The sequence below is a fragment of the Suricata suricatta genome, chromosome 17, assembly GCF_006229205.1.
Source record: "Suricata suricatta isolate VVHF042 chromosome 17, meerkat_22Aug2017_6uvM2_HiC, whole genome shotgun sequence".
NCBI lineage: Eukaryota > Metazoa > Chordata > Mammalia > Carnivora > Herpestidae > Suricata > Suricata suricatta.
Genome location: NC_043716.1, coordinates 40,949,497 through 40,975,251, shown reverse-complemented (window position 1 = coordinate 40,975,251; position 25,755 = coordinate 40,949,497). Strand labels below are relative to the sequence as shown.

At 56.1% G+C, this 25,755-nt stretch overlaps 2 protein-coding genes across 2 annotated transcripts in view; one reads left to right on the top strand and one right to left on the bottom strand.

The window, feature by feature from the left end:
- The window catches only part of PLCD3 (phospholipase C delta 3), an 18,482-nt gene extending 9,688 nt beyond the window's left edge, over positions 1-8,794 (top strand). The window contains exons 3-15 of the mRNA XM_029928957.1: positions 1-215; positions 466-595; positions 1,479-1,707; positions 2,163-2,364; positions 2,543-2,687; positions 3,925-4,077; positions 5,343-5,480; positions 5,591-5,741; positions 6,434-6,550; positions 7,189-7,355; positions 7,574-7,709; positions 7,782-7,931; positions 8,112-8,794. The exon at positions 1-215 is cut by the window's left edge and continues 15 nt beyond it. Of these exons, the coding sequence (XP_029784817.1) occupies positions 1-215; positions 466-595; positions 1,479-1,707; positions 2,163-2,364; positions 2,543-2,687; positions 3,925-4,077; positions 5,343-5,480; positions 5,591-5,741; positions 6,434-6,550; positions 7,189-7,355; positions 7,574-7,709; positions 7,782-7,931; positions 8,112-8,200 (2,022 nt within the window). The 3' untranslated portion in view covers positions 8,201-8,794. The remainder of the gene's footprint in view (positions 216-465; positions 596-1,478; positions 1,708-2,162; positions 2,365-2,542; positions 2,688-3,924; positions 4,078-5,342; positions 5,481-5,590; positions 5,742-6,433; positions 6,551-7,188; positions 7,356-7,573; positions 7,710-7,781; positions 7,932-8,111) is intronic.
- A 2,154-nt stretch (positions 8,795-10,948) lies between these two features.
- The window catches only part of NMT1 (N-myristoyltransferase 1), a 34,961-nt gene continuing 20,154 nt past the window's right edge, over positions 10,949-25,755 (bottom strand). The window contains exons 4-12 of the mRNA XM_029928954.1: positions 23,212-23,330; positions 22,529-22,620; positions 21,562-21,678; positions 20,633-20,803; positions 19,720-19,828; positions 16,942-17,112; positions 16,149-16,316; positions 15,041-15,178; positions 10,949-14,420 (exon numbers count right to left, since the gene is read on the bottom strand). Coding sequence (XP_029784814.1) covers positions 14,400-14,420; positions 15,041-15,178; positions 16,149-16,316; positions 16,942-17,112; positions 19,720-19,828; positions 20,633-20,803; positions 21,562-21,678; positions 22,529-22,620; positions 23,212-23,330 — 1,106 coding nt within the window. The 3' untranslated portion in view covers positions 10,949-14,399. The remainder of the gene's footprint in view (positions 14,421-15,040; positions 15,179-16,148; positions 16,317-16,941; positions 17,113-19,719; positions 19,829-20,632; positions 20,804-21,561; positions 21,679-22,528; positions 22,621-23,211; positions 23,331-25,755) is intronic.

Genomic DNA, 25,755 nt, shown 5'->3' with positions numbered 1-25,755 from the left:
ATCGAGGCGGTCCGCGAGGGCCACCAGTCCGAGGGCCTGCGGCGCTTCGGGGGCGCCTTCCCGCCTGCGCGCTGCCTCACCATCGCCTTCAAGGGCCGCCGCAAGAACTTGGACCTGGCCGCGGCCACGCCGGAGGAGGCGCAGCGCTGGGTGCGCGGCCTGGCCAAGCTGCGCGCGCGCCTCGATGCCATGAACCAACGCGAGCGCCTCGATCAATATCCTGCCCTGGGGGCCGGGCGCGAGGGAGGGGGGGCCGTGTCTGGGGGTCCCACGGGCTGAGCCAGGGCCAGCCGTCTCTGGCGAGCCCGGTCCCGGCCCCCATGGAGGGAGGGAGTCCCCAGGCTGAGAAGTACAGCTCCTAGACCTGGGAGCCCCAGGACCAGGCGGTGGGGGCCACCCTGTCAGTTACCTGTCCGCGGGGGGCCGTGCCCAGGCTATTGCTGGTATTTTCCTGAGCACCCACACCTGGATCCACTCCTATCTGCACCGGGCCGACTCGAACCAGGACAGTAAGATGAGCTTCAAGGAGATCAAGAGCCTGCTCAGAATGGTCAACGTGGACATGAATGACATGTATGCCTACCGCCTCTTCAAGGTGGGCTCCTACCCCCACTCTGACCTCTGAGTCACCAGCCTTTGTGGACAGAGTGGCCTCTCCCTTCGGAAGAGGCCCCATCTGGGCCTAGTTAGCCTTTACCCTCCCCTGAGGCTGCTAGGCCAGGATGGAAGTGTCCGCCCAGAACTTTCTTCACCCTCAGGCAGAGCTGGGGAGCAGGGCCCTCCCATACCTACAGAGTGAGCAGCAAAGCTATAGTTTTCATTACTCGGAGTCTGCAGGCAGCCTTTGCACAGCTGACTATGCATGGCTTGCACACAGGAGTGCAGGCAGGAGTCAGCTCTGCCCCACGTCAGGCTCTGTGCTGACAGCTAGCCCAGAGCCTGGAGCCTGCTTCCGGTTCTGTGTCTCCTTCTCTCTCTGTCCCTCCCCCTCTCATGCTGTATCAAAAATAAATAAAACATTAAAAACAAATTTTCTTTAAAAAAAAAAAAGAGGAGAGCCATGACACCCGTACTCCTAGGGCCACAGCTCCACGTGCATTTGCAGTTACTTGCTCTTTGACCCTGTGTGTGAATTGGAGAATGTGAGGATGATAAGGTATACATGGTGCGGGGGAGGGGGTGGGCAGATTACGGCTCATCCTGCTCTTGGGTCACTGCTTTTCCTCCCACATCTTGATTTTTGCTGGGAGGTCATGGGTATACAGGGACCAGGCACTAAACCCAAGCGACCTTCCTTAGAATCCCAGCCTTGCCATTTACCAGCGGTGTGAGTTTCAGTGACACCCAGAGCCTCGCTAGCTCCCGGTTTCTCTACCTGTGAAATGGGGGACATCTGCCTTCCTAGCCTTTGTAGGTGACAGAGGTGTCAGCGCAGGCCAGCTGTCCCCTGCCCTGAGCTCCTCCCTGCTGCCTTTCAGGAGTGTGACCACTCCAACAACGAGCGGCTGGAGGGGGCTGAGATTGAGGAGTTTCTGAGGCGGCTGCTGAAACGCCCCGAGCTGGAGGAGATCTTCCATCGGTACTCCGGCGAGGACCGCGTGCTGAGCGCCCCCGAGCTGCTCGAGTTCCTGGAGGACCAGGGCGAGGATGGCGCCACGCTGGCCCGTGCCCAGCAGCTCATCCACACCTATGAGCTCAATGAGACAGGTGACAGTCTAACAGGCAGGGTGGGGGTCAACACAGCCCTGTCTTGGCATCTGACAGGTCCAGGCTTCTAGCTAAGTGCAGTAATCTGCAATTACTGGCAGTAGGTGCCATCTTGAGCAGGTTACCTCTCCTCTTGGAGTCTCAGTTGCCACATCTGTAAAACGGCACAGTAGTGCACCTTCCTCACAGGGTTTGGATGCAGATGAAATGGCATGACTTAAAGCGGTGCTTGGCTGGCTCTCAGTAGAGCATGTCACTCAATCTCAGGGTTGTGAATTTGAGCCCCACGTTAGGCATAGAGATTACTTTTAAAAAGTCAGTGGCATCACTTAAGGAGAGTCTGGTCTCTAGATAGGTGCTAATTATTACTAAGTTGAGTGAGCTTTGGGGACACGTGGGGCTAGATGTCGGGGTCCTCCCTGTGGCCTGACACTCTCTTCTGCCCATCCCTGCAGCCAAGCAACACGAGCTGATGACACTGGATGGCTTCATGATGTACCTGTTGTCACCCGAAGGGGCTGCCCTGGACCCGGCCCACACGTGCGTGTTCCAGGACATGGACCAGCCCCTCTCCCACTACTTCATCTCCTCCTCGCACAATACCTATCTGACCGACTCTCAGATTGGGGGGCCCAGCAGCACCGAGGCCTATGTTAGGTACCACAGCTGGGATGGTGGGGCGAGCACATACGGGAGCCCAGCTCGGGGGTGACATGGGGCTCAGATCTCACCATGGGCTTCCGCGGGCGGGGGGCGCCTACCTGGCTCTGTCTGCCAATTGCTGCGCCCTGTGGTACCCACAGGACACCTTGCCCACCTGTCTGTCTGTCCGCAGGGCCTTTGCACAGGGCTGCCGCTGTGTGGAGCTAGACTGCTGGGAGGGGCCTGGAGGGGAGCCCGTCATCTACCACGGCCACACCCTCACCTCCAAGATCCTCTTCCGGGATGTGGTCCAGGCTGTGCGTGACCATGCCTTCACTGTGAGCTCCCCAGGACCCCGATGCCCAGCCCCAGAGCCTTCCCGGTGACCCCAGCCATCCTCAGTCCTTCCAGAAGAACTCCCTTGCCCAGAGAATCACTCACTCACCAAGTGCTACTGGGACTGCTGGCCAATAGGGTAGAGGAAAGCTGAAGAGCCTCACTTCCCCTGCTCTCGTGTTTAGTAAATATGTTAAAATCACAAAATGTCCAGCAGAGGGGCGCCTGGGTGGCTCAGTCGGCTAAGCCTCCGACTTCGGCTCAGGTCAGATCTCACGTTGGTGGGTTCAAGCCCCGCGTCAGGCTCTGTGCTGACAGCTAGCTCAGAGCCTGGAGCCTGCTTCCGGTTCTGTGTGTCTCCTTCTCTCTCTGCCCCTTCCCCTCTCATGCTCTGTCTGTCTGTATCAAAAATAAATAAAACATTTAAAAAAATTAACAAAATGTCCAGCAGAAAACCTTGGGAGTGAGAAAGAACCCCCCCCTTTTTTTTTAAATTTATTTTGAAAGAGAGCATGAGCATGGAGCAGAGCCTGGGAGAGAGGGAGAGAGAATCCCAAGCAGGCTCTGCAGTGCAGCGCAGAGCCCAACATGGAGCTCAAACTCACAAACCATGAGATCATGACCTGAGCCAAAATCAAGAGTTCAGATGCTTAACTGACTGAGCCACCCAGGTGCCCCAATAGACCACATTTTAATCATGACTCCCAAAGGGAAAGCCATGACAGGAAGCATGGAGTCTGCATGAAATTGCAACTTCTGTCAAGCTATACACAAATCGTACCCTCAAAAAATGATGGGCTTGGGGGTGCCTGGCTGGCTCAGTGGGAAGAGTGTGCAAGTCTTGATCTCAGGGTCATGAGTTCGAGCCCCATGTTGGGTATAGAGATTACTTTAAAAAAAGGTAAACCTAAAAAGAAAAAACAAAAGAGGTTGGGGGAGTGATTTGTAACATAAACAACATGGTCAATGTCATTAACATATAAAGAGCATTTATAGAACGAAATCAGCCCTGCGGCTGCCGTCAGTTTCCCAGACATCCCACTCTTTCCCTGAGTCTGCAGATCTGCCCTCTGTCTCCCTCATGGACACACTGGCCCCAGAGTGTCCCCACACTCCACCTCCTCAGCGCCCCCTGAGTGCCTTTGCCTGCCTGTCCTGAAGGGAGTAGGAGTCCAGGTGTAATGGGGGGGGCCCTCGGGGGGGAAGTGGCTCTGATCTGCTGCCCCTCCCCTCCTCCAGCTGTCCCCATACCCTGTCATCCTGTCCCTCGAGAACCACTGTGGGCTAGAGCAGCAGGCTGTCATGGCCCGACATCTTCACACCATCCTGGGAGACGCGCTGGTGACACAAGCCCTGGACTCCCAGAACCCCGAAGAGTTGCCGTCCCCAGAGGTAGTGTCCCCAGACTACCAGCCTGGGGGAGCGGTGGCGGGATCTGGCTCCTCGCCACCATCCACCCCTGCTGTGCCACGTCCCTGGGTCAGTACCCCTCACTTCTCTCTGCCTCAGCCTTCCCCACCCCCAACCCCCCTCGCCTGGCACCCAGGGCCTTCATTGCCCTCACCCTCACCCCCCTGCTCTGCCTCTCTACCTGCAGAGTCCCTGCAGCCTCCGTTATTCCTACCTCCAAGGCTTGGCTGACACATCCTTCCATCTGAAACTCCCTTCCCAGCCGGAATTCTAGCTCAGTGTTAAACCCCCTCTTCCTGTGGTCTTAGAAATTTCCTCTGCTCTCTGACCCGAGGTGTTTTTTTTCCTCCCAAACCCCAGAACATTTTATCTGCCTCCTCCGGACATTTGTGTTTTTCCAGCTCCTTGAGAAAACGCTTTTCCTCCTCCCAATCCAAATATGCAGAGAATGTGATTCACCTGTGTGTGTGTGTGTGTGTGTGTGTGTGTGTGTGTGTTAGATTTGATTTTTTTTATTAGCATGAAACAAACATGGTTAAGAACATCGAGCTGTACAAAAGTATATACAATGAGAAATGGAGTTTTCTCTGCCCCTGTCCAACATCACAGGAAGTGACCATCTTTAAGTTTCTCGGCTGTCTTTCCAGAACTCTCCCACGTGTATATACCTACGTACATAGCTGTCTTTCAAACGCTACACAAAGAAGATCATGTTGTTACGTGTTTGTGTTCTACAGTTACTTCCTTCGTGTGAGATATTTTTTGAAGAGGTCATCTTCTCTTTCAGTCTTTTTTTTTTAATGTTTTTTTATTTATCTTTGAGAGACAGAGACAGGGCGAGCAGGGGAAGGTCAGAGAAAGAGGGAGATACAGAATCCGAAGCAGGCTCTGGCCTCTGAGCTAGCTGTCAGCACAGAGCCCGATGCGGGACTCAAACTCACAAACCGTGAGACCATGACCTGAGCCAAAGCCAGACGCTTAACCGACTGAGCCACCCAGGCGCCCCTCTTTCAGTCTTGAGCTGCCTCATTCACTGTAAACAGGCGGCCGTGCAGTCTTCTGTTTGGAGGGACTTCACTACCCATTCCTAGGATGACGGGTCTATACGTTGTTGCCCATTTTTTCCTACTAGAAACAACACTCGTGTTCTTTCCTGCTCCCCACCCCCAGTCAGCCCCTCACATAGTGGTGGTTACATGGCTGACCGAGGGGCAAGAAGCATCATCCTAACATACTGGCCTCTACAGCAGCTGAAGGGCCGGGTCCTGGTGAAGGGGAAGAAGTTGCCAGCCGCTCGGAGTGAGGACGGTCGAATTCTGTCCGACCAGGAGGAGGAAGACGAAGAGGAGGAAGAGGAGGTGGAGGCCGCAGAACAGAGGCGGCGGGTGAGTGCGCCTGGCTGGGCCAGCCTGGCCTGGGCAGGAAAGGGCTTTGTGGGGAGGGGAAGGACAGTGGGGGCTGGAGCCGCACCCCACCCCTGAGGCTCATCTTCCAGGCCAAGCAGATCTCCCCCGAGCTGTCGGCCCTGGCCGTGTACTGCTGTGCCACCCGCCTGCGGACCCCGCTCCCAAACCCGGTCCCACCCCAGCCCTGCCAGGTCAGCTCCCTCAGCGAGCGCAAGGCCAAGAAGCTCATCCGAGAGGCAGGTAGGAGCTGGGACGTGGGGCATCTGGGGGCAGGAGGCACCGTGGAGGCTCCTGGTTGGGGGGTATCCTGAAGTTGGTCTGGAAAGGAGATTGAGAGGGTTTCAAGGGCAGTGAAGGGGTCAGGAGCCCCCAGATTGGGGCTTGGGGAACAAGCACCCCGCACGTCCAGCACCAGGCCAGCATGGATGGAGGGAAGAGGACCCAGGGAGGAGGGAGGCTGCTGCCTGCCTGTACTGGGCTCAAGCTTAGTGGCAGGGCCAGACACAGCAGTGACGGTGCAGGGTGACGGGTGGGCCGCGGTAGGGGGCGGGGGAGTCCCCCAGAGGGTGAGGACAGGGAAGAATTCCCAAGCAGGTGATGCCTGCCAAAACCACAGACTCCTCCAAGGCGGGATGCAAGCCGGTTGTCAGCCTGGGGCCCATGTTCCAGGCATGGAGCTGGGGATGCAGGGATTAGGGGCTGGGATGCAGTGCCCGGCTGTGGAAGGGGGTCCTTGGCCCTCTCTGGGCTTTGGTAGCCTCCTCTGGAGGTCCTCTAAGCCCTGGGGCAGGCTGAGCTGGCGGGGTGGGGGTTGTTCAGCCTCTGTTCCCAGCTTATCCCCGCAGCTGGGACCGGGGAGGTCACAGGCTCTGGCGCTGGGTGAGGGACACCCCTGGGGCCATCACCGTCCTGTGCCCCAACTCTTCCCGCAGGAAACAGCTTCGTCAGGCACAATACCCGCCAACTGACCCGCGTCTACCCACTGGGGCTGCGCATGAACTCCGCCAACTACAGCCCCCAGGAGATGTGGAACTCAGGCTGTCAGCTTGGTGAGTGGCAGCGACAGGAGCAGGGAGTGGCCTCCCTGGAACCATGAGAGGGCCAGACAGTGACGGGGCCATGCAGCCTTCCGGAAGGTGGAAAAATCTGTTTTCTTGGTAATAACAGTTATTAAAATAATTGTCAGGAAAGTAGGTGGGGAAACAAATCAGATGCATTTCTTCCTGACAGTGTAACAGTCTCACATTTTTTATGACAGCAGAAGTTAAAAACCTCCATTCCCATGTGCCCCCTTACACACACACACACACACACACACACACACACACACACACACACAGAGACCCTGGCAGTCCCTCTGAGCCAACACTGACAAGAGTGGGCTCTGGAGGGATGCTGAGCCCTGACAAAGGAGGAAAGAAGAGAATATGGTTCCCTTGAGGGCAGAAATGGAGATCCGGAAACCCCAGGCTTCCTTGGGCCTGACCCTGGCCCAGGCCTATGTCCAACCCCATCCTCTGGCCTTGAGAGATACCAGGGATAAAGTGCAGGGGACAGTGGGTGCTGGGTCCCTTGACTACCATGATGCACCCCTAAGCTATGGTGGGGGTGAGTGGTGAGACCCCAAAACTGAGCCGTGAGAGGAGGGCCACTAAGAGCCCCTGTGCTGACCCTGCTGTGTCCACAGTGGCCTTGAACTTCCAGACACCAGGCTACGAGATGGACCTCAATGCTGGGCGCTTCCTTGTAAACGGGCAGTGTGGCTACATCCTGAAACCAGCCTGCCTGCGACAGCCCGACACAACGTTTGACCCCGAGTGTCCTGGACCCCCCAGAACTACTCTCACTGTCCAGGTCAGCAGTCTGGACCAAGTCCTACTCTGGGGTCCCGGCTGGTTCCGGAGAGGTCCTAGTCTGCAGGGCGCCAGCCTGAGCGGCTCGGCGTGAGGGCGGTCTGAGTCCCAGTCCTGTGCTGGTAGGCTCGGGGTGAGTGCTGAGGGCAAGGGGCTTCGTACTCTAACAGCAGGGAGGGATGGGGGGCCTGGCCCGAAGCTCCCCTTCATCCCCGGCAGGTTCTGACCGCACAGCAGCTGCCCAAGCTGAACGCTGAGAAGCCAAGCTCCATCGTGGATCCCCTGGTGCGTGTCGAGATCCACGGGGTCCCTGCAGACTGTGCCCGAAAGGAGACCAACTACGTGCTCAACAACGGTGGGTGGGCCGCCTGCTGGAGGGAGGGGGCCGGGGGCCAGCTGCTTCCTGACCGCCAGGCCTGCACCCTAGGCTTCAACCCTCGCTGGGGGCAGACGCTGCAGTTCCAGCTGCGGGCTCCTGAGCTGGTCCTGGTCCGGTTTGTGGTAGAAGATTATGACACCACCTCCCCCAATGACTTTGTGGGCCAGTTTACGCTGCCTCTCAACAGCCTGAAGCAAGGTTGGTGGAGACGGAAAGGGATGGGGGTGTGGCCCTCCAAGACCCTGTTCACCTGGGCTTGGCGTCCCCTCTCAGACCTTGCCACCCCCCCCCCCAGGCCAGAGGTGGGATGTGGTCTGTGCCCCTGGGCCCAGTGGGGTCAGGGACACAGAACCTGACACATGGCTCCCCGCCCCACAGGGTACCGCCACATCCACCTGCTTTCCAAGGACGGGGCCTCACTGTCACCAGCCACGCTCTTCGTCCATATCCGCATCCAGCGCTTCTGAGGCCCGGACTGACCCGCCCCAGGGTCCTTGGGTGCCAGGCTACGTCCCGTGACAGAGGCCCTCCAGCCTGCTCGCTCTGCCCACTCGCTGGACTCCAGTCTCAGCTGGGTGCTGGGGGGTGGCCCTGGCCCCTCTGAGAACAGGCATTTCCTCTGCTCCCTACAACCCTGGAGCCTTGAGAAGGCCCCAGCTCCCAGGATTCTCGGCCCGCCTGACCCGCTCATCGGGGCTCACGAAGGGCTAGGCCTTTCATCACCAGATTGGAGGAAGACACATGAGCCTTCAGCTCTTCTCTGCCTCACCGGGGGCGGGGAGGCATCCCCAAAGTAGTCAAGGGCCCCCTCCTTGTCCCCCAGCCCACGCCAGGGTTTCGCTGCCCCCAAGGCCCTCCCCTCGCCAGGCTTTCCTGGGCTCCTCCCTCAAGCTCTTGAACCTGAGCTCCCTTCCCTTCTTAAAGCAAGAAGGGAAAGCCAAGGAAACCTGGGAGTAGGTTTTAACTTGTGCCACAGAAGAGCTCTGGAGTGGACGACAGAACAAGACCATCGATTTTAAAAAATAAAGGAGCAGGGGCGCCTGGATGGCTTAGTCAGTTAAGCGTCTGACTTTGGCTCAAGTCATGATCTCGAGGTCCATGAGTTTGAGCCCCGAATTGGGCTCTGTGCTGACAGCTCAGAGCCTGGAGCTGCTTCGGATCCTGTGTCTCCCTCTCCTTCTGGCTCTCCTCTACGCACGATCTCTCAAAAATAAACATTAGAAATTTTAAAAAATAAATAGAAATGTTAAACATTCTTAAATAAAGAAGCAAGTAAGCAAGTTTACCACTGCCGCACCCTGAGCACCTCTGTGGTCATACCCTTAGGCTCAAGAGGAGGGAAGACAGTGGGAGAGGTGAGGAGGTGTGGCAGCTCAAAATAGCCTGACCCCTCCCCTTGGCTTAGAGCGGCTTCCATCACAGGACTATGGGGACATCAACTCACCAGCTCTGTTGCCCCCAACCATGAAGGGCCTTGAACGGGGGAGAGGCTTCTGCCAGAGAACTGTAATGGCCCTAAAGGGGATGGGGACAGGACTGACAGACCCCTGCTTTCCGGGTTCAGCTGCGTCCAAGGCCTCTGGTCAGTAGACACACCCCGGAGACTGTGGGCTCTCCTTCCACCAGGTAACCAGACAAGACCTAGAAACCAGCTGGCTGCTGGGGGAGCCTGGAGCAGCTGGCAGAGGGGCCAAAGCAGCAGGTGGCTGGATTTGGAGAAAACTGGCCTGGAAGGGGGCTTCGGGGCTTCAGTGTGGAGCCCTGGCACTTTGGGCTCCAGCAGGCAAAAGCACCAACACTGGCTTGGGATGGCGCTGGCCTAGGGCTTGAATTGGCCCATAGAACCCAGGGCTGGACACTCCCTACCTTCCTGCAACCATGACCTGATGCAGGAAGTGACAACAGCCCCACCCCCCACCCTACCCCTGCCCGGTTCATGCTCTCAAGCTCAGTGGCTTTGGTTCTGATGAATTCATGGCTGAAAGGATGCTCAGACCCTGAAGGGGTTCAGAAGGCTCCCTATCCAGGAACAACGAAGGAATGGACCAGGCAGCCCGGACACCTGGTCCTCTGGGCTGTAGGAAACCAGGTGGCCACACTGCAGGCCTGGGGTGGGAGGCACGGCGAGGCTGAGTCCAGTCATGGTGTACAGACACAGAGCAGTCAGAACTGTCCCGTCTCCACAGGGCCAGCTCTGGGGAGGGCCTGTGTGGACAGTCTCGTTGTCAGGTGAGCACTGGACCCTGGGCTGAGCCCCCCACTCTTGCTTCTCTTCTTTGGTTTGGCAGAGCAAGAGGGTTTCCTGCTAGGGTAAGAGCCCCAAAGCTGGGAAGTGGGCCTTGAAAGGGCAAGTCTTCAATGCACGAAATCTGGTGGGAATGGAGGTAGAGGCAAAGAAATCACTTGAAACTTGGGTCCCTGGGTGACCAACCACAGGGCTCCGTTCTCAGCCCAAATCTAAGAGTGGGAACCAAGGTGCTTGTGACCTGCTGGGGGAGGTGAGAGACACAGGGAGAGTTAGGAGGGGTCAGGAGTCCTCTGGGAGGAGGCTATATCCTCAGGCTGCAGCTTAGGGCCCAGACTCCCTGGGAAGGGACTCAGAGGCACCAGCCACAGGGTGCCTGAAAGCAGCACAGGGTCAGGGAATGGATGGAAAGTTCCAGAGAAAGAGAACGAGGGAATGGGAAGACTAAATGCAGTTACTGGGGGCCCTCCTTGGAGAGCTGGTTCAGTAGCTGTGCAGCAGCCTGGTGACCTGCAGGGCTACCCCTGGTGGCTCAACAGAACCATCCGGCCGCTGGCCCAGAAAGGGAGGTGTGGGACGGGATAGGGCCCAGGCCCTTCCTCAGGGTAGCCACTGCTGACCTGGCCCGAGGGGGTGCTCTGCTCTCAGCAGAGGAAGCCAGGGTTGGACCCCTCCGCCAAGGTGTCCTGATGCTGACCCAGAAGCCAGCGGCCCTTCTGACACAAAGTGAACCTGGGTCAGTACCAATTCCTTGCAGGCAGATGGGAGAAGTCAGGGGAAAAGAGCCAGGTGGGCCCTGAAAGGAGAACCTTACCAAAGGAAAAGTATTCAAAGGCTACTACCTCCATGGACTGGTGACGAGGGGTTTTCCTGCAGGGCCCGGCGGCCCCCTGGAGTGGCTGCTCTGGCCCGGGCCATGGGCTCTGTTCCACTGCCACCTGCTGACCCGAGGAATGCCAGGGCAGAGAGGTTTGGTTCAGCTGCTTCCTTTATTAGAAACAAGTGAGATGGAACCAGCAGAACTACAATGCGTTTGGTGCCTCCCCGGCCCTGGAAACGGATGCCCCTCCCACAGCCCAGAGAATAGCCCAGACAAAAGTGAAGCTTCCCCCTTCTTGGTTCCCAGATTCAGCTCCTTGCCTGCAGTTAGTATTTTTGAATTTAACCGAATGAGATTGTCCCGCACAGCCTCCCATTGGTGGGCCTGCCTTTGCTTTGTGGTGGGGCAAAGGCGAAGACGGCTCTGGTTGTAGGATAGGCGGGCGAGGCCACAAGAAGGCTGCCCCCTGGGTGCATAGGCACCTGGCCAGGAATGTGCTCCTGCCCCCTCCCCTGCCTCGATAGTCAGGCCCTGCCCCTCTCCCAGACTGCAGTTCTATGATAGTACCCAGGCCTTTGGGCCATCTCTTCAGTTGGTTAAATGCTGGTCATCTTTGGGCAAAGAATTCAGGCCACAGGGACCCCCACGTCTGGCTTCAGCAAGTAAGGAGGGGAGCACAGCAGTTAGATGAGAGTTGCAGGCAAGGCCTGAATTTCCCATAAGCCCGGGTGTTGAGGTGGCTTGGTGTAGGCCAGTCTTCAAATCAAACATTAGCATCTTTGAAAGTAGGCACGTGTGGGGGTAGCGAGCCCTATGTACACCTCCATCCAGAATGGAGGCCTCCTTTCTCCTCAGCTTTCTCCCCTACACAGAGGTCAGGGGCCACGGGAATGTGCTAGGGTGTCAAATGTACAGTCAATCCAAAATCAGGAGACAAATGTCTGAAACATGGTGTCCAAAAAGCCCAGCGGTGGCAGCAAGGAGTACTGGAGGCAGAGGGTGACGGCCATCCCCAGGAGAACTCCCAACGGCTGCGTGAGGCAGGTCCCAGGTGATGAGCTGGGAGGCCCTAGGGTCCATACCTTGTCTGGGTCAGGCCAGTCCTGGCTCTGCGATCCTGCAAGGCTCCTTGCAGGGAGCCCTGAAGCCCAAGCAATGCTTCTCTCTGAGCTCTCTGCCCGGAAGTCCTGGAAGGGGCTGAGTGAAGAAGCTGGGATCTGTTTGGACAAAAAGAGACACACAGCAGGCACCAAGCCAACTCCCGAAGCCCCGGGAGGCAGTGCGGAGGGCTGGGCAGGGTGCCTACCATGCAGAGTCCAAGGAGCAGGCCACATGGTTTTGGAGGGAGACACAGGGGCCTTTCCAGGAGATCTGTTTGTTCTAGGGCAGCCACGGCCTCGCAGTTCCCATTCCAGGACTGGGTCAGGGCCTGGTGTGCACCCCAACTCTCAGCAGGCAGCTTGGACTGGGACCTGGTCCAGAACTGCCCAGGCCTAAGACAGGGAATCTTTCCAAGTTCGAGGTCCCACCCAAGGTAGGAACGAGTCGGGCACTTTGTTCTCTGATATCCTCAGGGGCCCGCACAGGGTGAGCTGCGCTGAGATGTGGGGCGCCGGGTGTCTGATGTCTGTGAGGCTGTAAAGGCAAGCCCATGTCCGACTTCTCCGGTCTGCGGAATGCAGTGCACATCTTGCTAAGAACAGCAGCTTCTTTGGTCTGGGTATCTTGGAGTCAAGGAGTCAAAGGTCAGCCGCGATCGCTGGCGCATGCAGTGGACAGCACAGGGACAATGAGGAGAAGGGAGGCCCCTAGAGGCTGCTGATGGAAACGAAACACACTGGAGTGGCCGAGACGGCAGTCCGCACAGTGGGCAGCACAGGTGGCGCAGCCCCCAGCCCAAGCAACACCATTTCCTCCAGCTATCTGGGGGCACTCTCCCGGCTAGCCTCTGGCAAACCTCTGGCAAACCTCGCCAGAACCCACGGCCTGCAACTGGGCTCCGTGAGCCTGCAGAGCGTGGCTTCCATTAGCCGGAGTGGGCTAGGCCTCGCCTGCTGGCTAAAACTTCCTTACCCCCATGAGTAGCTGCGGCGCGCAAGCAGCCAGGAAGCCGGCCCACGCTACCTCCCATTTACTTCCTCCTTGAGAGCAGCTACACACATGCCTGGATGTGGGCTGCTCACAGCGCCACAGCCCAATCCTGCCCGAGCCACCTGAACTGAGCACGCCTGAGGAGCGCCTGCACGGACAGCCCACGACACACCGCTCCACCACTCTTGGGGAAACTGGCATCAACGGCCACCACCACCACCGCCACCACCACCACCAAAATCCACAACACCTCATCAGCGAAAATCAGACTCAGACAATGGCGACATGAGATCACTTCTGCTGTCCAATCCAGATCGGTGTCTGGCCACCGCTCCTTGCTATGACTTGTGGGTTGTGCGTCTTGGAAAGGAGAACAAGAGCTGGCTAAGGACTGGAAGGCACAGGCCACAGGCTGGTGGCTGAAGGGCTCTGGGTATTGGCCCCATGCCAACCTTGGCCAGACACCCTAGGGCGGTCAGGGTGCTGGCTCTTCGCTCTAAGATGAGCTAAGCGGGAATTGCACTGATACGGTCTCCACAAGGTCCCAGATGCTACAAGGAGGTCAAATGTCCCCTTCAAACTGCCAGTCACCCCAGGCAGTGGAAAATCAATCTCACAGGGGACTTGTCCATATAAAGTTGGCAACAGCTGGCTAAAGAGCCCTTTAAAATCAGTTGGCAGGACGACTTCCCACAGGGAGCAGAGCAAGGAGGAAAGAAGGGACTCCGAAAAAGCAATCTGTTTCCAAAGGAGGTCCCCACCGCCCAGTTTCAGAATACAGAAAAGGGCGGGCATGTGCAAGATAGCCTCTGAGTAGGGACAGCCCCACCCAGGACTCGGCCTGTAGTTCTGGGAACTCTGAGCACCCCCACAAGCCCGGCACAGTCCCTCCACCTCACCCTGCCTTCTCGAAGATAATCATTCCAGCCCATTCAGAAGGGAGACCAGTTAAGATGCCCCCCACCCCACGTCCTCTTTCTCCTGCTCCCCTAAGGAAAGTCCATGCCCACTCACAGAACAAAGCCGTTCACTGTACCAATATGTGTTTGTCTGGCACTGTCCTTGCATTCTAATTTTGAGGAATGATCTGGATTCAGTTTTTCATTAGAGACCGAGCATCCTTGTACATTTGGAACATGAAAGATATTTAAAATATTTATATATATATAATATATATATATATACTTTTATTATTCACCCGTTAACTCCATAATATGCCAATCACGAGCTAGTTTTCAGCAGTTACATTCCCTTGATCACGGCTGCGAAAGGATGTGATTAATTGGAAAACAGGGAGACCAGAGACACGGCCGGAGGTGACATCGCGCAGCCTACGCCATCACGATGCAATACAATTGTCAAGTTCAGCGGCGGTTTGGTAAAGCCGGTTCAGTTCTGTTCCCTTTGCCAGGGATTCTCACGTTTGTGAAAATTGGACCGACAAGTGGTGGGGTTCCATTTCCTGGTTTGAATTCTCAGTGGCTTTATCCAGAATCTCACTGGCAACTGATTACTGTAACACCAGCCCAACCTAGGAGAGCCAACAGGGAGAGGCGGGGTTGAGTGGATAGCCATCCAAAGTCTATCCCACATTCCCACCCGGTTCAGAAGGTCCAAGGGCGAGGGTCTGCACAGTGCTGCTGGGAGCCCCGAGCCCTCACTCAACTTCCACGAGGGGCTTTGGATGTCACCCAGGTCCTTCAAGGAAATCAACTGCCAGCAACCGGAGCCAAACTAGTCATGAGGCCTCCCCCCCGACCCCGGCTGGTCTGTCACTCATTCTGTAAGTGCTGAGGGTCCCTCGGGGATGAGGGCAGTGGCCCAGCACAGGAGTCGCCTCAGATCCTTTGGCTCTAACTCTCCCGGCGGAGCGCGGGCAGCTGGACTTGCGGTTCCCTGAGACGATCCTGAATGCCCTGCCTGCAGCCAGCCGAGGCGGCTCACCTCATGGGGAGAGAAGATGGAGACAGGCTTCCTGCTTCTGTGTGGCTCTGGCACCTGTTCCCTCCGCCACCCCCCACACCTACTGCTGAAAGGGGAATGTGGACTCTGCCAATCTGACCCTCGGAGGGAGGGGACTTCGCAGAGCCCCAAGCGCCAGTTACCAAGGGCCCAGACCCACGGCCCCGTCCTGCGGAGGCGCGGACGTACCTTCTCTGCCCCCATGCTGGGACACTTCCAGTTGTAAAGGTAATACTGCAGGTTGCCGTCTCCTATGCCGAACTTGAGCTTCTCCAGGAAGGTTTTGTTCTCCATGAGATCCAGGGCATTGAATACATCAAACCCTTTCTGCAGAGCAGGGAAAAACAAGAACAGGTGAGGAGAGACCAAAGCTAACTTGCCCTCCCGCCTCCATCACGTGCAAGCCATATCGAACAGGTGGCCAGGACAGTGATCGGCCTTCAGAAGCTCCAGCCGCACCCACGCTAAATCCAGACTCCAGCCAGCACCTGCGCTCCGGTGGAGGCACTCGTGACGCTCGGAACGTCGCCCTACCCGGCCTCTCCTTGCTGGCCCTCTGAGCGCACCCTCGCATACTCGGCGTCCGGGTTACTGCTCCTGCCTCCCACAAACACTAGTCACTGGCACAGTCTTCTCTGGACCCCAAGCCCGGAAGTCCTTCCTCTGAGAAGCTGGCTCCTATCAGACACCTCAACTACTAGGCCTTCAGGTGCACCCTGTGACTCTGGGGCAGCTGATACACTGCTTTGAGACCATGACAAAAACGCTTCCTTAATCTCACCAAGTTTACCATAAGCTCTGACAGGGCACGGATGGTGTGAACAGAACTGAACCGGCCACCATCTGGCCGGCCTCTGGGGGCCGCTCTCAATTTGGGCAGGACCCATGATGAAGGACTGACTGACACAGACCTTTTTGGGTCTTTTTCTTTTCTTTTTTTTTTTAAAGCCTGGGCCCCTCCCCTCATGTGCTATAGTCAGCCACTCCAATGACTCACCACGACCCAGACCAATATCCCCATTCCCATGCTGGGGAAGTCGTAAGGACCCTTTCACTCCCGGAACCGGCCTGGCTATTCAGGCTCCTTGGCAGCACCTCCCGTGAGAACAAAACTCACTGAAATAAATCAGGAGTTCAGTGCCTTCACTTCATGTGGATGCCCCTTGCTCCCTCCCAGTTTTGAGCCGCTAGCTGAGAAGTGCTGGGCCCCTTCCTAAGCAGAGAGGGAGGCCGGCTGTGCTCACCACCGCTCCCACTGCCCTTCCCCACGCGTGTCCAGGCCCTCCAGTCTGCTCACCATTTTGGCGAGAACAAGGGCGTCGCTCATGAGGTCTAGGAGGGGGGTCTGGGTGTGGACATTGTAGAAAGAATAAGCAGCCTTTAGACTCTTGTGGGTTGGATGATTCATGATGGTGGAGGGAAGCGTATAAAAGCTCAGGAAATCTGTCACTTCACCGTTTGCATTCTGCAGGGAAAACAATGAAAGGAGGCAAGGTTACGCATGCGCGGTGGTTCTGCAGCCTGGGAACTGTGTTTCCTGTCACTTCCATGCTTCCATGCCACGAGGGCAGCTCTGCCCCCTCAGACCAACGGGGACCACTCCGAACAGGATGTGCAGGCAGGAGAGAACATACTGGCTGAAGGCACCTGAGGACAGAGCCAGGAGGAAAAAGCGGGCCGGCCCAGGGGCTGTGACCCTGCTGAGCTCTTGCCCCGCCTGTCAGGGACCTTGTGCGGCTCACACTCCCCCAGACTGCGTCCCTGATGCCCGGCCCGTACTACCTCAAGCTGGGATGGGCGGGGAATCGAAGGCTTACCTGAGGAAGAGGGACCAGTTCTTTTCTACTGTGTCATCAGTGGGGACTGGGAGTTGGGATAAAAGAAGGGCCTGTGCCAAGTCCAGAAGGTACCATTTTAGCAAGTATAAGCTACAACTTCCTGTCTTCAGGGAGGACCCAGCAGGGAGGATCAAGGAAGTCTAGGGTGCCAACACTGCCATCAATTGGCTGGGTCTTCAGTCACCAAGTGTGAGAAACCCAGTGGCTTGAGGGGGACGCCTTGCCGGGGCCCAGAACACCCTTCGCACTCACCTCCACCACGAAAGTGTCAATGATATTCTCCTGGGGATAGAACCAGTGCTCCACCTCCTCCTGGCTCATGACCGGTGTGAGGTGGAACTGCTTCAGGTACCTGGTGAGGAGCTGATGCACTACTGGAATGTCCTTTTTTTCCATTGGTCGCAGCCCAGCTGTCTTGGGAGTCTGGAATGAAAGAAGACGAGACAGCATCAGACATGCTGTGAGTATCCTGGCTCCCTCTCCAGCCCGGCAGGAACCCAACCCTCCATAGTCTCCCTTCCTACCCCAGCTTGGGTCCATCCACTCAGGCCCTCAAGAGACAATCCTTAGTCACGCCCGGCGATGGCCTCTTGCTCACTGCCCCACTGCTCAGGCATGAGTCCTGCCTAGTTGGGGTCTCTGGCCCTCTCTGTCCAGTGAAGGCCACCCTCTCTGGCTGAGGCGATCGCTCTGATCGCTCATCCACATGGCCCAGGCCACCTGCTTAAAGAAACACAACCCCTCACACCCGTCCCTTGCTCGGAATTCCCTAACACGGAGCAGAGGACCTTCCACCTCTGGACCAGCTGGCAGTTCTGAGTGTCTTTTCTGTCCTTCCAACCCAGCGGTTCTCAACAGGGACAACTGTGCCCCTGGAGGGCATATGACAATAATCTGCAACATTTTCAGTTGGCACAAAGGGGAGGGGCGCCACTGGCATCTAGTGGGTAGAAGCCAGGGAAGCTGCTAAACATCATACAATGAACAAGATAGTCCCCGTGACAAAAAATGACCCGATCCCAAATGTCAACAGGGCCGTGATGGAGCAAACCCCTCACGGATGTGCTAGGCCCGGCTCAGGGCTACTCGTCCGCCTTGTCAAGCCTTTCTTGGCTCCGTTTCTCCGAACCCTCGCCATCTCCCACTGGACTGTAGCTGACCTCTTCCTGTGCCAGTCTGTCCCGCAGGCTTCGAGCTTGTCACAGGCCAATCCCCAGCCCAGGCCGCCGGAGCCCATGGGCCCGGCAGAGCACGCACCAGGGGCCTGCTGGGCCTGTCTGTTCAGAACCATGCACTGGCAGCACCTCCAGCAGGGAGGGCCTGCTGCAAGTCAGATGCCGAAAAGCACCAAACTCCTGGGTTTCATCTTAAACCAGGATCCCACCCCACAGCTGCTTTTTCTTAAGAAAGGCGTCTGTGGAATGAGGCCATGTGATGCTCTGGAGTAAATATTGATAGGACCTCCCCACACAAAGGCCCAACACACAAAGGTGTGGGTCAGCCAAGTCCGAAACAGGGTGGGGTTACAGTTTCTGCACCTCAGTGACCCCCTGATCCAACTGCTTCCCTGGGTAGAAACTGCTTTCGAAAGAGCGGTTAGATCTCTCCCCACCCAAATTCTCGCGAATCCTGAGGTCTCCAGGGAACACTCATTGACCTTGTTTCAACTAGGCTGCTCCCACAATGACACCTCCAATCCTGCACTGAAAGGGCCTCTCACCCCCAGGTGGGGAGATCCAGAGACAGCCTTCTAGCTATGACACCACTGTAAGAATGCTCTTGCCTGCCTTAAACTCAGGACAAATCTGTCATAACAGAAAGAAGACTTCCATCATAGCCCCCCCTCCAATCTGGTTTTTGGGGCAGCATCTAATTGTGCTGCATCATCTCTCAAATCTGGACACTGTCAACCCACTGCAGGATGAGCCCGATTCCAGGCTGATAATGTCAGCTTGGTGGCTGACGAATCCAGGCGGATGCCTCTCTGGTCTGCAGGCGCCTAGTGGCCATGCCTCCAAGGAACGGAAGAGCTCTATGGGAAGACACATGGCCTTCAGAGCGCAAGGATCCTGAAACCACACACAGCCAGGGAGCAAGGAGCAGCATTTCTTCCACTGGGAAACCAGTGAGGCCCAGAACAGAAAACCAGCTCACTCAACGCTGCGCCAAATTTGGAAGGGAGGGGGAGGGGAGGGGGAAGGACTGGGATTAGAAATGGAGGCTTTCAGGGGCGCCTGGGTGGCTCACTCAGTTGAGCATCCAATTTTGGTTCACGTTATGATCTCACAGTTTTCAAGTTTGAGCCCCACGTTAGGCTCTGTGCTGACAGCTCAAAGCCTGGAGCCTGCTTCAGATTCTGTGTCTCCCTCTCTCTCTGCTCTCATAGGCTGGCGTCACCCCTCCTTTCCCTGCCCACCAGATGCCCCAAAGCTTATTTATAACTGGACTCTGGGGGGTGCTGCAGGCCAGTGATCAGATTCATCTTGCTCTTTAGACTTCCCTAAGGCTAAAATCACAGATTAGGTGTTCCTTGAGCTCATCAACAGATACAGGGAAGAGCCCAGGTGCAGATACCTGGGAGAACCGAGAAAGTCAACCTAAAATAAAACCCTTGTTGGGGCGCCTGGGTGGCTCAGTCGGTTAAGCAGCCGGCTTCGGCTCAGGTCATGATCTCACAGTTTGTGGGTTCGAGCCCTGCGACGGGCTCTGTGCTGACAGCTAGCTCAGAACCTGGAGCCTGCTTCGGATTGTGTCTCCCTCTCTCTCTGACCCTCCCCTGCTCGCAATGTCTCTCTCTGTCTCTCAGAAATAAATAAAAGATATAAAAAAAATTTTTTTTAAATAAAACCCGTGCTACAGATGACAGGAACAGAGACAGAAAGGCCAGGACTCTAGAAATGAAGAAGTGGGTCACTTTTCTGATGAGCTCCCACTCCCATCGCCCCGCCAGAGCCTTGCTGCGTTCCTGTTGAGGGACAGGCTCTCCTCGGCCTCTCCTGCCCCAGCCCATCGCTCCAGAGCACCACTGGCCTCTGGCAGTCGGTAGAGCTTCATGGTACGCTGCATGGTCATGTTTCTGCTCAGGTGGGAGAACTTCACTTCAATCAGCTTCCGTGGGTTTAGGGACCGATGCCAGTACCTGTGGAGACACAAATGTACTGTCCTCAGAGGATTCTGATCTAGTCCGAAGGAGGGGATGGCACGGAGCCCTCCAGATGGCCAGCAGGTGGCGTGAGAGACCCATCAAGGCCCCAGGAGCAGTGGCGGCACCGGGCACTCCAGCAGCCCCCACCCCCACCTCCACCCGTAAATGCAGAGCTGCCACAGCTCTTCCTGGATTTTCTATTTCTCTTTTCTGATTTCAAAACCCACTTCGCTGTTACAGCAGTTGCCTGGGAAGAGCAACTGTCACGTGTGGAATAAAATTCATGAAAAGCCCTCTAGTTCTCAGAATGTTTACCCTCCTCCTCCCTCCTCTACTGCCTTTGCCGGACGTTTCCCTTCTGATTTTCTTGAGGCAGAGACCGTTCAAGTGCTTCAAACAGCTCTGTGAGGCAGAGGCCATCCTTGGGTCACACGGGGATCAGACATGTTCTCGTCAGCCCACATAACATTCAAAACAAAACTGAGCCAACCAAGAACACCTCTGGATATTTACCATCCAAATCCAGATTGGGGCTTAAAAAGTAAAAACAAACCCCAGCAGACTGACCTCCCATCTCCAAAAGGCAAGAATGAGTGGGGCTGAGAACGGCTAAACCTTCTGGACAGGGCCCCTGCTCTCCAGTCTATCCCTACAGCCTCCCCTTCACTCCCCAGGGCTCTCGACGTGGCTTCTGTGGGTGCCTGCCCGCCACCTCACCAGGCAGGAGGCACCGGCAGCACAAGCCCCTCGGCGGGAGCGGCACAGCCAGACTGCGAGCGCCCTGGAAGCGGTCTGTACCTGCAGGTGCCGACAGGCTTTGGTAACACCACACCGGCAGTGTAAACAGCTTGGAAGATGCCCTCCAGATGAACTCGCCGGGTTATCTCCCGGATCAGGACCGGAGCCACCCTCTTGGAGCGAAGCTTCTTGTGGACACACAGGAAGTTGATCTCCACCATCTTCTTCTCTCTGGAGAGAAAAGGAGAGCCCCCAGTGACCAGACTTCCAGTGGGGAAGACACCCCCCTCAAGCTCCTGGGGCCACATGTGTGTGGGGGCCGTCAGCTCAGGCATGTATCCCACTACCACCCGTACCCCAACTCGGGCACGTGGAGTCCCCCAACCCCGCCGCTGCTCTGCTGCACCAGGCACGGAACCCACTCCCTCAAGCGGACCGTGCTTTCCACAGACATGAGGCTCAAGCAAACCCTTTTATTTGAAGGCACCACCAGGATCTACCTGATGGATCCCCAATTGCAGAATGGGGGAGCCCCACCTGGAGTGGGCAGGGCACCTGAGTAAGTCAAGGGCTACCCTGGAGTTCTGAGGGTTCTGATTCCCACTAGAACGCAGGGCCTGTAGGCCCGGAAGACTGCAGTATCCAGTGCTGAAGTTTCCAGGGCAAACTGTTGAGGCGCACCGGCTCTGGCCTGTTTCTGAGGCTGCTCAAGTGCGCCACCATGTGACAGGTGCAAGTGCAGCCACTGAGTCCCTATGCAGCTAGCACCGGGTCCTCAGGCTGGACCCCGTTCAGCCCAAGCCCAAAGAGAACCAGCAAGAACTCAGAGCAAAAAACAAGGTTTCTATTATGAATTTCTACGCCCAGGATCTGAGTTCCTCCCTTCATGGGATCTTCACCCTTACTTTGTGGAAGGTATGTGTATCTTCCCTCGCTTGCAGACCAAGCAGGATGGTGGCGATGTGGGGAGTGGGGGTGCTGATGCTTACGTGTCATAGATGTGGATGTTTGCTGGGATGGCACTGATGAACCCAACCAGTTTCCGACTCGAGACCACTCGAACCCCGCAGTGCCACTGGGGGAGCCAGCCAGGCGGCCGGAGAGCCCTGGAAGAGAGACCGAGGCCGCGGTGGCTGCTGACCAGCGGGCTGGGCAGGCTGCATGGGCTCCACAGCCGACTCTGTCCTAAGCTCCTGCTACACCTCCCTGGCGGTTACCCGCTGAATTCTCGTTAGGGCCAAGCCCTCCTGCACACATGTGGCATGAGTCAGAGCCCCTTCCTGCTGCTCAGCCCCTTTGGCCTCCTCTACCCAATCCAAGCTGTCATACTGACTTCGCACCCGATCCAATTTCTTGATGCTCACTCACTATGACCGCTTAAGCTGGAGGACAGGCCTCACTGGCTCAGACGGTGGTTGAGAAATCACAGAGGACCCAGAGCTCAGGTCTCCACCTGCCCCCCAGACGCCATCACCCCCTCTGTCTGCCTGCCCAGTCCTCCCTTTTCAGGCAGTCGTCCCTCTCCATTTCAGCCTCATGCCTCTATGCTCCTGGATATTAAACGTGGCCCCAGGAGGCTGGACTGGCTCAGCCAAGCAAGGCCGTTTTCATATAACCAAGCATGCTCAGGAACCGGATAGGAAATGACTTTTCTTTTGAAATCTCAGTAGGTCTCATCACCCCTTCCCTTCTTACACAGTCACCGTACAACACACCAATCTCTTCTGGGTGCCTATGGCACAAAGGCCTCCCTCCCCCAGTCATTCTGCCTTAAATAAGGTTTTGATTCTTAGCTCCACTGGAAGCATCTCTCTCTCCTTCAGATGTGGGAATTCAAAACAGACACGCTAGCTGGCATCTGAAGGCTGGTTCTTGGCAGGGCTGAGGATGCAAGGACGCGGGCCGGACGGCGGCCCTGCCCCACGGCCGGCCGAGCCGGGAAGCCCTCACGCTCACCACAGCAGAAAGTCCGGAGAGTAGTCAAACCGAAACATGTTGTCGTCATCCTCCACATAGTTCTCGTTCAGGAGGCCGTAGAGTTCTTTCAGCTGCAGAGAGACAGGGGGCAGCTTCAGAACCACTCTGCCAGATGTGAGGGGCCAGCCCCAACATCCTGGAGCTCAAAGCTTTTCAGAGGGACAAGGCAAACTATCAAAAACTATGTTTCATCACATAAGCCCTTTTCACGCCAGGCACGGCAGGGACTCTCCCCGCAGCTGTACCAGGGAGCCGAGCCACTGAAAAGTAGAGCGGCTGTGACCCAGGTACACAGAGGGGCAGAGCAAGAACGTCACTGTCAGCCGACTAACCGGCCTCGGCGTCATTAAGACAGTGAGGAGATGAAAAGACGAACGAGACAAGGGAACACCCAGGAGCAGGGGATGGCTCCGGAGAGCTGTGGAGCCTAACTCTCGCCCTGCCCGAGAAGCCAAGTGCTCTATAACGTGGCGTCTCGGGCAGGCCCCAGAGATAACAGACGGGGGCCGGGGTGGGAGAGGTGTGCGTCTGCCCCGACAAGCCTGGACCGGCTCTCAACAGAGTCCTTGGGAAAGTCTTGAGTAGTAGCTGTCTCCACAGGACAGCAGGGCTCACTCAAAGTGGCACTCGATCCACACTGCGGCCTGCCCGGGCCTACTCACCACACCACGGTCCCCCAGGTCCAAGGCATCCCAGGTGAAGCCCTGGGGCAGGGTGTAGGGCTCCTGGCGGATGTTGTCTTTGTCAGGCTCCACAGGCCCGTGGGTGTTCACCACTTCTCCTGGAGGAAGAGCACAGAGCCTCACTCTCTGTCTCCCGGGGGAGGGCAGGGGGCTCCGCTCAGACATCGACCACCGCAGATTCCTCCTGTCCCTAGGAGCCCTCCCGCCGAAGAACACTCTGTGCTTGGCAACTGCAGACCATCTCTCCAGCCACCCCCAGGCCCCAGCTGAGAGCCAACTCGTGGCAAAGCTTCAGAACAATCCCTAAGATCCAAGGTGCTTGGTTTTTTGGAAATTCTTTTAAATCTCCCTTCAGTTACTAAATGACCAACATTTATCTTGACTAATTTGGCTTCCTGCCTCCCGGCTGGTGTCACAAACAACTGCCATGGTCCTGGCTCAGGCCCATCAACCTGGATGGATTTACAAGGAGTTGCAACAAGGCTGCTTTTGTGTGAGCAGCAACAATGCACCGGGCCCACTGTGAACCAGATGATGGCATCGAGGCGCCAGGCTCAATGGAGGCCCTGCCAGCCTTGGCTTTCAGTAACGTGGGCCAGTGAACTGCTGCCGCCAACTCGGTCCCTCGGTGTCTACAGGGTCCTGCAAGGACCCGGAGTCTGAATCACTGAATCTACACAACGTTGCTAGGAAGCTGCCGACGTCCCCAGCCCGGACAGACACTCTGCCTCTGGAGAGTGTGTGCAGAGCACTTGGGGGTGTCAGATGACCCAGCCCTGATGCCCAAGCACAGCCAACTTGGACTCATGTGAGACACCTGAGCAAATCGACCACTTAATTTTGGCCCTTGGAATGATTTTGTTTCTACAATCCATAGCTCATTCATCCTCACAACCGGAAGAATGCAATGTTTAACATTATTTTGAAAACCGAAACTTCAAAAGGGACCCACACTGCTTGCTCCCAGCGTCAGGCTCTGTACACGAGGGACTCAATTTAGGCTTTTCCTGACTTTCAGACCCCTGGCCCAAAGATGTCATTCAAATGTGTAACAGGCAGCCGCAGACCCTCCCCGGTCCGAGGCAGGGGTAGTGGAAATGGCCCCCTCAGGCTATGAGCCGAGGACGACAACGTTGGGACTGACCATCTAACTTTCTCTCACTTAGCACATTTAGTGAGCATCCCCCTGCTTTGGACATCGCACACTGGATACAGCAGGGAAAGGCAAGGTCCGTTCCCACGAGCACCATCTTCTGGGGAATATTTCATAAACAAGTCATTACCAACATGCTGGGAAGTACAAGCAACGAGGGGAGCGCACAGCAAGGGAGCATCCGGCTGCCTCCTATTTACATCAGGCTCCCCGGGAGGTATGCTTAGGAAAGAGGTTGTATTTTTCTTCCCTAGTTTTGAAACTGGCCTTCTCATTTATTCATAAAGTAGCCCTTGTGAATTAACTGAATAGAAGTCAATCTAATTCCAATTCACCACCATGCAAAATTATTAGAGCCCACAAGGCCGAGGGCTAGACCCCTGGAAAGTCCTGAGATTTCTACACTACTCTTGTTGAGGTGCTGGTCCATATTCTGTCTTATAATGAATTTATATCTTTTCCATAATACATTTAACTCCAGAAACTTTGTTTTTGTTTTTTTTGAGGGAGAGCTCAAGTTGGGGACAGGGCCAAAGGGAGAGAGGGAATCCCAAGCAGGCTTCATGCCGAGGACAGAGCCCAATGCGGGGCTCGATCCCACAACCCTGGGATCATGACCTCAAGAGTCGGACACTCAACCAAGCCATCCAGGTGCCCCTAATTTCATAATCTTTTTATTTTTTCCTAAATGATGTCTATGGCCAAGATAGTGGTGGTCTTCCCCACTGTACTGCAATAACCTCAAAGTGAAATCTTTTTAGGGGCACCTGGGTGGCTTAGTCAGTTAAGCATCCAATTCTTTCTTTTTTTAATGTTTGTTTACTTATTTATTTAGATAAGAGAGAGAATGAATGAGCACGCCTGTACAAGCAGGGGAGAGAGGCAGAGAGAGAGAATCCTAAGCAAGCTACATGCTGTCAGCGCAGAGCCCAATGCTCTGGTTCTCAAGAACCATGAGATCATGAGGCATCTGGGTGGCTCAGTCAATTGAACATCCAACTCTTGATTTCAGCCCGTCACGATCTCACGGTTTCGTGGATTTGAGCCCCACATTAGGCTCTGCACTGACCCTGCAGAGTCTGCTTGGGATTATCTCTCTCTGCCCATCCCCTGCTCATGCTCATGCTCTCTCAAATAAATAAACATAAAAAAAAACCCTTAAAAATAAGTAAATTAAAAAAAAAAAAAAGAACTGTGAGATCATGACCTGAGCCAGACTCCAGAGTCAGATGCTTAACCAAACAAACCACCCAGGCACGCCAAGTGTCTGACTCTTCATCTTGGGTTGTGAGTTCAAGACCCATGTTGAGCTCCATGCTGAATGTGGAACCTACTTACAAAAAAATTGGGGCACTTGGAAGGCTCAGTCA